The sequence below is a fragment of the Coregonus clupeaformis genome, chromosome 19, assembly GCF_020615455.1.
Source record: "Coregonus clupeaformis isolate EN_2021a chromosome 19, ASM2061545v1, whole genome shotgun sequence".
In the NCBI taxonomy this organism is placed as follows: Eukaryota; Metazoa; Chordata; class Actinopteri; order Salmoniformes; family Salmonidae; genus Coregonus; species Coregonus clupeaformis.
In genome coordinates, this window is record NC_059210.1 from 38529162 (window position 1) to 38541002 (window position 11841).

General features: G+C 41.9%; 1 protein-coding gene across 1 annotated transcript in view; it reads right to left on the bottom strand.

The window, feature by feature from the left end:
- The window catches only part of LOC121559018 (leucine-rich repeat-containing G-protein coupled receptor 5), a 29835-nt gene extending 18327 nt beyond the window's left edge, over positions 1-11508 (bottom strand). The window contains exons 1-4 of the mRNA XM_041872313.2: positions 11165-11508; positions 2433-2504; positions 1757-1828; positions 1599-1670 (exon numbers count right to left, since the gene is read on the bottom strand). Coding sequence (XP_041728247.1) covers positions 1599-1670; positions 1757-1828; positions 2433-2504; positions 11165-11379 — 431 coding nt within the window. The 5' untranslated portion in view covers positions 11380-11508. The remainder of the gene's footprint in view (positions 1-1598; positions 1671-1756; positions 1829-2432; positions 2505-11164) is intronic.
- Positions 11509-11841: the final 333 nt, after the last annotated feature.

The following is an 11841-nucleotide window of genomic DNA, read 5'->3' on the forward strand; positions in this document are numbered from 1 at the left end:
ATGTGTGTGTGGATATAATTCATTCGATTTTTCGAGGTTCTACATGATTTTGATTATAACATATTAAAGCTACTGAACTTTCAATATTAAGTGTAACAGAAGTTCGGTGTGTATGTGTGTGGCATCAAGAGAGAAAAACATTCCCACATTACCAACGTTGTGCCATGTTTACAAATGACATGGACAATTACATTTGTGGCTCTCTTGAGTGGCTTTAACCACAAATGTTTTTCTTGAATGTTGCATTGTGTTTCCTGCCTCTGGAGAATAATACTTCCAAACAGTGAGAGCATAAACAAAACATATGAAATTAACCTGAAAATTGAGCTTAGCATCAAATAAGGTCTGTCTATCTTCAGTGACTGTCAGAATTCCTAAATACAAGGAGACACTTTTTCCAGATAGAATGACACAAAATAAGCTATTGGAGAAGGCTAAGACTGGACAGATGTACCAAGACCATAGAGTTAGATAGAGGACTCTAGTGCCCCAAAAAAACAGTTTTAGCATGGGCAGCGCCATTGACGACTTTCACAATTTTTAAGTCGTCAACTTGGTGGGACTTCCTATGGGTTAAGGAAGGATCACATAATTCCATCCAGGTCACCAGGAGGGATCAGTCAATGAATTATACACGTGAGTAAACATTCCATAATGGCAGGTGATAAAAAATTACCAACCTTGGCTTTATACCTGTTCAAACAACACACTCTAGGTGGCAGTGTGCACCCTTTCAGTTTATTTGCAAACTCATAGAAGTACTAGTAGAACAAAATGGACTACTTAAAAATGGAAATGTTCATACTTGAGTAAAAGTAAAGAGACCTTAATAGAAAATGACTCAAGTAATAGTGAAAGTCACCCAGTAAAATACTACTTGAACAAAAGTCTAAAAGTATTTGGTTTTAAATATACTTAAGTATCAAAAGTAAAAGTATGAATAATTTAAAATTCCTTATATTAAGCAAATCAGACGGCACAATTTTCTTGTTTTTCAAATTTACGAATAGCCAGGGGCACACTCCAACACTCAGATATAATTTACAAACGAATAATTTGTGTTTAGTGAGTCTGCCAGATCAGAGGCAGTATGGATGACCAGGGATGTTCTCCTGATAAGTGTGTGAATTTTAACATTTTCTGTCCTGCTAAGCATTCAAAATGTAATGAGTACTTTTGGTTGTCAGGGAAAATGTATGGAGTAAAAAGTATAACATTTTCTTTAGGAATGTAGTAAAGTAAAAGTAAAAGTTGTCAAATATCAATAGTAAAGTACAGATACCCGAAAAAATTACTTAAGTAGTACTTTAAAGTATTTTTACTTAAGTACTTTACACCACTGCCCGTGCTATCACAGACGCCATAATGGGACAGTTACAATGATTCGATGTCTATCCAATGTCTATGGCCAAGACTCAATATGGAGGCATTTCTCTCCTCCTCTCCTCTATTACCTGCTCTGCTCCTTCTCCAACTGCTCTGCAGAGTGGCTATTTAGGTGGACATCATACAGAGAAAACTAACTGGGTCTTGAATTAGACAGTGTCATGTAGTAGCCTATGAATAGTGCATGTGTTCAGTCGTTCAGATATACTCACAGAGACTGTAGGTTCCTCAGGTTCTCAAGAGCCTTACTTGGAACCTGCTTTAGGTGATTGTTCTGGAGCATTCTGTTCAGAAAGACAGAAGGGATTCATTCACAAAGATGCAGGTTTTTAGAAATTGATCATGTATGAGTTAGTAATGTATGACTTACAGTACTTTGAGATTGAAGAGGCCAGAGAAAGCCCCTTCAGGGATGTCTGTTAAGTCGTTTCCTGCTAGTCGTCTGCAGGGGGACACACACACTGTACTGTATTACATAAATAATTAAAAAACAACTGAACTTCCACTGATTCAGCCGGCACCAGTCTATTTAATTAATAAGCCAACCAGGCACCATAAACTGTAACCTGAGCCTGTTGTTACTGAATTTCAATATCCTGACTCCCTTTTAACAGCTCCAACAAAAGGCAGCACTGGTTTTCTCATACAGGGGCAAGTAAAGAGAATGGAGTCTAATATTAACATGGTTACTGCTTCTGGCTCCCGGCCCTTTCTGTTAGCTCATCTATCGAGCGACATTGATCCTTCTGTTTTGTGTTTGTCTCTCCTGGTTTTGAACAAAGTTTTCCTTACCTCATATTTAGTGTCTGATTCATACTACATGTAGACTAGAGAGGGGGTTTTCAGCAGTGAGCAGACACTAACTCTGTGTTTTTTACTTGGGGATTTATTACAGACAATTTGGGGACCGGTGTAATACTCTTCAGCAGTCCGCATCAGAACAGAGAAATTGTCCAACAGAGAAATCTAATCTCCAGGATGGGCAAAGCTTATACTCACAAATTCCTAATAAAAAGGTGTGCCATCTGTCCTAGACTAATACTCACAGCTCTTGGAGGAAGTGTAGGTTGGAGAGGGCTCTGTTGGGCAGCAGGGTGAGGTTATTCATACTCAGATCACTGATGGGGGAACAGAGAACAGTAGCAGTTTGTTACACAGTAGCAGTGTGTTAGCATGACATGATTGTGTTAGCGCCACACCACAACTGGGCTCTCCAGCTGTCCATTCCACACATAGTAAAAGCCATCATACATCCTGACTGATATGGTAGGGCTGAAGGGGGGAGACGTACAGCAAACATTAGGATACCCCACCATGTGCATACAAAAACCAGTCTTGATGAAGGATTCTTGATTTGCAATTCAACACCACTTTTGAAATGTGTACTTTTTAAAAATTATTTTATTTTTTAGATACAGTGCATTCAGAAAGTATTCAGAAACTTTTCCCACATTTTCTTACGTTACAGCCTTATTCTAATTTGGATTAAATAATTGTTTTCCCTCATGAATCTACACACAATACCCCGTAATGACACAGCGAAAAAAGCTTTTTAGAAATTTTGGCAAATGTATTATACAGTGGGGGAAAAACGTATTTGGTCAGCCACCAATTGTGCAAGTTCTCCCACTTAAAAAGATGAGAGAGGCATGTGATTTTCATCATAGGTACACGTCAACTATGACAGACAAAATGAGAAAGAAAAATCCAGAAAATCACATTGTAGGATTTTTTATGAATTTATTTGCAAATTATGGTGGAAAATAAGTATTTGGTCAATAACAAAAGTTTCTCAATACTTTGTTATATACCCTTTGTTGGCAATGACACAGGTCAAACGTTTTCTGTAAGTCTTCACAAGGTTTTCACACACTGTTGCTGGTATTTTGGCCCATTCCTCCATGCAGATCTCCTCTAGAGCAGTGATGTTTTGGGGCTGTCGCTGGGCAACACGGACTTTCAACTCCCCTCCAAAGATTTTCTATGGGGTTGAGATCTGGAGACTGGCTAGGCCACTCCAGGACCTTGAAATGCTTCTTACGAAGCCACTCCTTCGTTGCCCGGGCGGTGTGTTTGGGATCATTGTCATGCTGAAAGACCCAGCCACGTTTCATCTTCAATGCCCTTGCTGATGGAAGGAGGTTTTCACTCAAAATCTCACGATACATGGCCCCATTCATTCTTTCCTTTACACGGATCAGTCGTCCTGGTCCCTTTGCAGAAAAACAGCCCCAAAGCATGATGTTTCCACCCCCATGCTTCACAGTAGGTATGGTGTTCTTTGGATGCAACTCAGCATTCTTTGTCCTCCAAACACGACGAGTTGAGTTTTTACCAAAAAGTTATATTTTGGTTTCATCTGACCATATGACATTCTCCCAATCCTCTTCTGGATCATCCAAATGCACTCTAGCAAACTTCAGACGGGCCTGGACATGTACTGGCTTAAGCAGGGGGACACGTCTGGCACGGCAGGATTTGAGTCCTTGGCGGCGTAGTGTGTTACTGATGGTAGGCTTTGTTACTATGGTCCCAGCTCTCTGGATTTTTGCTCACCGTTCTTGTGATCATTTTGACCCCACGGGGTGAGATCTTGCGTGGAGCCCCAGATCGAGGGAGATTATCAGTGGTCTTGTATGTCTCCCATTTCCTAATAATTGCTCCCACAGTTGATTTCTTCAAACCAAGCTGCTTACCTATTACAGATTCAGTCTTCCCAGCCTGGTGCAGGTCTACAATTTTGTTTCTGGTGTCCTTTGACAGCTCTTTGGTCTTGGCCATAGTGGAGTTTGGAGTGTGACTGTTTGAGGTTGTGGACAGGTGGCTTTTATACTGATAACAAGTTCAAACAGGTGCCATTAATACAGGTAACGAGTGGAGGACAGAGGAGCCTCTTAAAGAAGAAGTTACAGGTCTGTGAGAGCCAGAAATCTTGCTTGTTTGTAGGTGACCAAATACTTATTTTCCACCATAATTTGTAAATAAATTCATAAAAAATCCTACAATGTGATTTTCTGGAGAAGAAAAATTCTCAATTTGTCTGTCATAGTTGACGTGTACCTATGATGGAAATTACAGGCCTCTCTCATCTTTTTAAGTGGGAGAACTTGCACAATTGGTGGCTGACTAAATACTTTTTACCCCACTGTAAATTAAAAACAAAAATACCTTATTTACATAACTATTTAGACCCTTTGCTATGAGACCTGAAATTGAGCTCAGCTACATCCTGTTTCCATTGATCATCCTTGCGATGTTTCTACAACTTTTGATTGGAGTCCACCTGTGGTAAACTGAATTGATTGGACATGATTTGGAAAGGCACACACCTGTCTATATAAGGTCCCACAGTTAACAGTGCATGTCAGAGCAAAAACCAAGCCATGAGGTCGAAGGAATTGTCCGTAGAGCTTCGAGACAGGATTGTGTTGAGGCACATATCTGGGGAAGGGTACCAAAAAATGTCTGCAGAATTGAAGGTCCCCAAGAACACAGTGGCCTCCATCATTCTTCAATGGAAGAAGTTTGGAACCACCAAGACCACCAAGACTTTGGCCGCCCTGCCAAACTGAGCAATCGGGGGAGAAGGGCCTTGGTCAGGGAGGTGACCAAGAACTCGATGGTCACTCTGATAAAGCTCCAGTGATCCTATGTGGAGATGGGAAAAACTTCCAGAAGGACAACCATCTCTGCAGAACTCCACCAATCAGGCCTTTATGGCAGAGTGGCCAGACGGAAGACACTCCTCAGTAAAAGGCACATGACCCATGAGAAACAAGATTCTCTGGTCTGATGAAACCAAGATTTAACTCTTTGGCCTGAATGCCAAGCATCACGTCTGGAGGAAACCAGGCACTGCTCATCACCTGAAGAAGTATGAATGCCCTGACTTCCGCTGAGGCCATATCACTGTCAATGCTGCATGGCCAATGCAGACGTCAGATTGACCATGCGCCCAGATGCACAATGCACTTCTCACTCCAGAATACATAAGTATTCAGACCCTTTACTCAGTACTTTGGCAGCGATTACAGCCTTGAGTCTTCTTGGGTATGACGCTACAAGCTTGGCACGCCTGTATTTGGGGAGTTTGTCCCATTCTTCTCTGCGGATCCTCTCAAGCTCTGTCAGGTTGGATGGGGAGTGTTGCTGCACAGCTATTTTCAGGTCTCTCCAGAGATGTTTGATCGGGTTCAAGTCCGGGCCACTCAAAGACATTCAGAGACTTGTCCCAAAGCATTCAGACCAAAGAGTTCAAACTTGGTTTCATCAGACCAGAGAATCTTGTTTCTCATGGTCTGAGAGTCTTTAGGTTCCTTTTGGCAAACTCCAAGCGGGCTGTCGTGCCTTTTACTGAGGAGTGGCTTCCATCTGGCCACTCTACCATAAAGGCCTGATTGGTGGAGTGCTGCAGAGATGGTTGTCCTTCTGGAAGGTTCTCCCATCTCCACAGAGGAATTCTGGAGCTCTGTCAGAGTGACCATCGGGTTCTTGGTCACCTCCCTGACCAAGGCCCTTCTCCCCCGATTGCTCAGGTTGGCCGGGCGGCCAGCTCTAGGAAGGGTCTTGGTGGTTCCAAACTTCTCCCATTGAAGAATGATGAAGGCCACTGTGTTCTTGGGGACCTTCAATGCTGCAGAAATGTGTTGGTATCCTTCCCCAGATCTGTGCCTCGACACAATCCTCTCTCAGAGCTCTACGGACAATTCCTTCGACCTCATGGCTTGATTTTTTGCTCTAAAATGTACTGTCAACTGTGGGACCTTATATATTCAGTTGTGTGCTTTTCCAAATCATGTCTAATCAATTGAATTTACCACAGGTTGACTCCAATCAAATTGAATAAATATCTCAAGGATGGTCAATGGAAACAGGATGCACCGGAGCTCAATTTCGAGTCTCATAGCAAAGGGTCTGAATACTTATGTAAATAAGGTTGATTGATGAGGATTTGTTTTTATTTAATCCATTTTAGAATAAGGCTGTAATGTAACAAAATGTCTGAATACTTTCCGAAGGCACTGTATATCACCAGTACCACATTTACCGTTAATTCCTATAATTTCTAATCTACAATGTTTGTTACTTTGGTTATGGGAATTTATTTTAATGCATTCAATATTATTATTCCAGTCTTTGCAGAGTCCACAACCTATGCTACACTTGTGAGAAACAAGTTTTGGTTTATTTCCTTCCATTTACAAGTTTTGTCAATTTAGTCATTGTCTTTTGTTTGGAGCGCTCCTGTCAATGTTGAGTAAGAATGCGCACGCATAGAAGTAGACCTATAGGCTTCCTGGCCTGCGCGCAAATGAAGGCAAAAATGGAAAGAATATGGCATCACAACAAACCTGCCAAGAGAGGTCCACCCACCAAAACTCACAGACCAGGCAAGGAGGGCATTAATCAGAGAGGCAACAAAGAGACCAAAGATAACCCTGAAGGAGCTGCAAAGCTCCACAGTGGAGATTGGAGTATCTGTCCATAGGACCACTTTAAGCCGTACACTCCACAGAGCTCGGCTTTACGGAAGAGTGGCCAGAAAAAAGCCATTGCTTAAAGAAAAAAATAAGCAAACACGTTTGGTGTTCACCAAAAGCCATGTGGGAGACTCCCCAAACATATGGAAGAAGGTACTCTGGTCAGATGAGACTAAAATTAAGCTTTATGGCCATCAAGGAAAACGCTATGTCTGGCGCAAACCCAACACCTCTCATCACCCCGAGAACACCATCCCCACAGTGAAGCATGGTGGTGGCAACATCATGCTGTGGGTATGTTTTTCATCGGCAGGGACTGGGAAACTGGTCAGAATTGAAGGAATGATGGATGGCGCTAAATACAGGGAAATTCTTGAGAGAAACCTGTTTCAGTCTTCCAGAGATTTGAGACTGGGACAGAGGTTCACCTTCCAGCAGGACAATGACCCTAAGCATACTGCTAAAGGAACACTCGAGTGGTTTAAGGGGAAACATTTAAATGTCTTGGAATGGCCTAGTCAAAGCCCAGACCTCAATCCAATTGAGAATCTGTGGTATGACTTAAAGATTGCTGTACACCAGCGGAACCCATCCAACTTGAAGGAGCTGGAGCAGTTTTGCCTTGAAGAATGGGCAAAAATCCCAGTGGCTAGATGTGCTAAGCTTATAGAGACATACCCCAAGAGACTTGCAGCTGTAATTGCTGCAAAAGGTGGCTCTACAAAGTATTGACTTTAGGGGGTGCACAGGGAATAGTTATGCACGCTCAAGTTTTCAGTTTTTTTGTATTATTTCTTGTTTGTTTCACACAAAAAAATATTTTGCATCTTCAAAGGGCGGCAGGTAGCTTAGTGGGTAAGAGCGTTGTGCCAGTAACCGAAAGGTCGCTGGTTCTAATCCCCGAGCCGACTAGGTGAAAAATCTGTCGATGTGCCCTTAAGCAAGGCACTTAACCCTAATTGCTCCTGTATGTCGCTCTGGATAAGAGCGTCTGCTAAATGACTAAAATGTAAATGTAAATGTAAAAGTGGTAGGCATGTTGTGTAAATCAAATGATACAAACCCCCCAAAAATCAATTTTAATTCCAGGTTGTAAGGCAACAAAATAGGAAAAATGCCAAGGGGGGTGAATACTTTCGCAAGCCACTGTAGTTCCTCAATATATTTGAAAAATCTTTCCAGCTCTCTCCCTTTCGATAACCACTCAGCGTGAAAGGGAAAAATGTAATTCTCAGATCCAATGGAAACGTCATAAAATAGGCCTGCCTGATTACTTCTTATCAGTCCTTGACTTGGACGGAAATAGGTTCCGGTACTCATTTTGGGTGCTGGTACTGTTTATATTTAGGTGCAGGATCTCTACCATACTTTTGAGCTAATATTCTATAAGAGGAACATGAGCTCAAACAGTAGGACATTTGAGGTGCCGGTACTCAGCTCCGGTGAGCTCCTGCCCAAGTCAAGCACTGCTTCTTATTCCTTGAGAAAATAGCCTACAGCTGTGTCTGTCCTGAGCTCACTGGCATGGGAAACTCTGAGGGCCCAGAATATTTTATACAATGTTGCAAGTTCACTAGCACAAGTTTCAGGCGGGACGCAAGTTAATAGTTGATACAATGTTTCAAGTTCGTTGTAGACAGGCCATGTGTAGCCAATGTGGTTTACTGTATAGGATATTTATTTTTATCAGGATATCTTCTACCTACAGGCTGCAATGTTTTTATTTGTTGGCTTTATGTAGGCTATTTTTACATAGTTGGCAATGGCAATAGAAGTTACTTTTTAGGTTTGTATAATTTTCATTTACATTTGGATAAAATTTTGATTAACCACATGACATTGATTTTGAGATATAAAGTTGTTATAAATAAATTAAATTAAACTGTTTCACAAAAATGTGCATATGAAAACCATAACTGGCATGCAGATCGGTAGAAATGGTAAGATCAATTGGCATTCAACATGAGAAAGGTTGCTGACTCCTCGTGTAGCCTATTACTGGCAACTTCAGGAGATAATAGCAGAATCTGCAAAAGCCAGCAGGAGCGGGAGGAGAATAGTTGGGTCAGGTTACGTTGTTTTTCTTCTGGTTATGTAGATCTCTGGCGCCCTCTTGAGGCATTTGCCTTATTTTATCAAACCTTAAGCTTTAAGCACCAGACAAGCTCAATGCATATAGTTGATTTTATTAAAACACATAGGGTGTGTCTATATATGGAAAAATACACGTTTAAACATTTCGACCAATCTATTGGTCGAAAGAACAGATGACTTTCGGTCGAACAATTCATTTTTTTGTCGGGGACAGCCCTAGTCTGAATACTTTCCAAATGCACTGTACATATGTTTTGGGTCCCTTTGGCTGTCAAGCCTTGCAGCCTTGGGACCTTGCAAACCCAGAGGTGATCCTTGACCCTGACCTCTTAAGGCAATTTGCACAGTCTTTCATGGAATAACTTGGTCAATATGTGTTAAGAATTGGTCATAAAATGGAATATTTCCATGGCATTTTTCAGGAGCAAGCTCTAGAAATTGGGACTTCACTTAGGAAAATAATAGATACTGCAGAGGAGTGTTCAAGTCAGCAGAAAGAACCACATGTTCTCTGTTCGAGTCATTGTATCATAATGTGTTATAATACAACACTGCAATACCAGCGGGCTTTGGAAGTTACAGTCCAGCAGGCCTATACTATCTCTACAGATTTAGACATGGCTGACAGTGTCTGTGTAAAGATTTAAGGAGGGATTTGTCCCGCTGTTCTAGATAAAGGATGGTGATGAGGCGTTGATCAAAGGCTTTGATTCTGTGTGGTGTCCTTAACATTTCACAACTAAGACCCTCTGACATTAGCAAGGGTGTCATGATGCAAAGCATGCTACTACAGTGTGACCGTGTCTCCGTTAACTCCTTCCTCCCTGGAAAGTTGTAATGTTTCAGACTTCTCAAATCTTCCAAAGGGAAGTCTAGAACTTCATAACTTCTAGAACTTCAATTTATCTACTTTCAAGCTTTTTCAAATAGTCTCTGGTCTAAAACACATAAACGCAGAATGTTATTTAATTGTAATATCATGTGCACAGTCAAAAAAACAGAAAGCCAAAACAATGAGCCAGTAGCCCAGTACAGTTATGGTCTGGGACCAGAGGGGATACAATCTGACTGAGAGGGAATGAGCAGGAATGCCTCCTGTGTGTACCTCATTCCCTTTAGATAAATAATCTCTATTTGTGACAGCCTGTCTGCTTTAGGCATCGCCGTACATGTAATAATGTTGTACTGTGCAATGTTAAGAAGCCAAGGTATCTGTACAAATTTTACATCATATACCAAGAATCTATACAGGTCTGAACAGAAAGAATGTAATTCTTCAATCTTAAACTTGACGGCGTAATATTTGTATGAATTGAACTACTGTACATTAAAATGGTTGGATGTGCACTGGAGGAACATTGCATTAGTGCTGCTGAGGGTGAAATGTGAGAAGCAGGCAACATGACTGACAAAACCATTCTGTTCGCAGGCTTTTAGTGGTGACAGAGAGGCTTGGGGCGGATGATTCTTTCTCTCTCTCTCTCTCTCTCTCTCTTTTCCCTCTCTCTATCCCCCCCCTCTTCTCTCTCTCCGTAATTCCCTCTGGTCCCTAACAAAGACCCCCTTTGCCTTCAACTTTCAGTTAACCATTTGCTATGTTGTATGCATGTCAGGAATCCATAGCATTTCCTATGAAAATCCCCTAGTTCCTGCATGGCTGTCTCCAGCAGGGAAGGGGTTAATGAGCTGTCCTTTTTCATCCCTTTATTATGGACAAGTACAGTATGTATGCAGCAGCACTTACAGATCGGCATGTGTGTATTTACACAAGCCAATGCACACACATCAACAATCAAAAGTATGTAGTGAATGTTATGATATTTGGAGCAATGTCATGTCTGTGACCTGGCTCAGAAAGAGGTTTGTCCTTTGGTCTTTCAACTCTTGTAAAGAACCATTACAGTAATCCTACTCAAGGCTGACACTGGTAGGGTCAGAGTGTCCTCACAGTAGAACTCTACAGACTTCTGAGAGAACCTGCAGGGCCACCAAATCCATCACAGAGATGACCTAATTAACTTTCTCTAGTGCTGAGAGAGAGAGAGAGAGAGAGAGACGCTTATTTTAGCGTTGGTATTTTGTGTTTTATCCCCTGCTGAAAAGACCGGTGCAAACGTGTATGGAGAGCATCCATAATACAGTAAAGTTTACACTCGCAACAGTTGCCAGCACACAAACAAGTTATGAATATAATTGAAACTTACAGGTAGGAAGTAAATACGCTCAACTTTGAAGGCAACTCCGCGAAACCGAGGTCCACACAGTCAACGCGCAGAAGCATGCCGTTGTCTTCACAGTTACAAAGCGACGGGCAGTCCGTGTCGGTGTCAAGAACCCCGGTCCCTTCTGTGCCCGCGCAGTCCGCCACTCCAAGCAGAAAAGTGAGAATAATAATAGCAAGAAAACACATAATAGCCATACACAGAAATGTTCTTCAGAGAACACTTTGCAGTAAAATTAGTGTTGGACTTCCCCCCTTGGTTTCTTTGCAATGGCTTGTCTGGCTAGAGTAGAGCGATATTCATGCCACGGCGCATCATGACGAAGTCCATTCAATAATAGACAGATGTTGTGAGCAAAAGGCGGAGTAGGGAGGAGGAGCGCACGTTGTATTGTTATTACCATACAGTATTGATACCATGTGTCAGTGTGGGCTACTGTAGACTCCTGTAGATTACTGCCATCTTGTGGTGTATTAAAATACCACACTCTTATTGCAGGCCTTGTTTCTCAACGAATTGTGGAGCCTGATTGAAGAAGCAGAGCTGCCTGGAGGTGAGTGTGAGATTGCGCTCTTCATCCTTTTCAGCACCAGGGTTGGGTAGTATACTTTCTAAATGTAATCCGTTACAGTTACTAGTCCATCAAACGCATTTGGTGT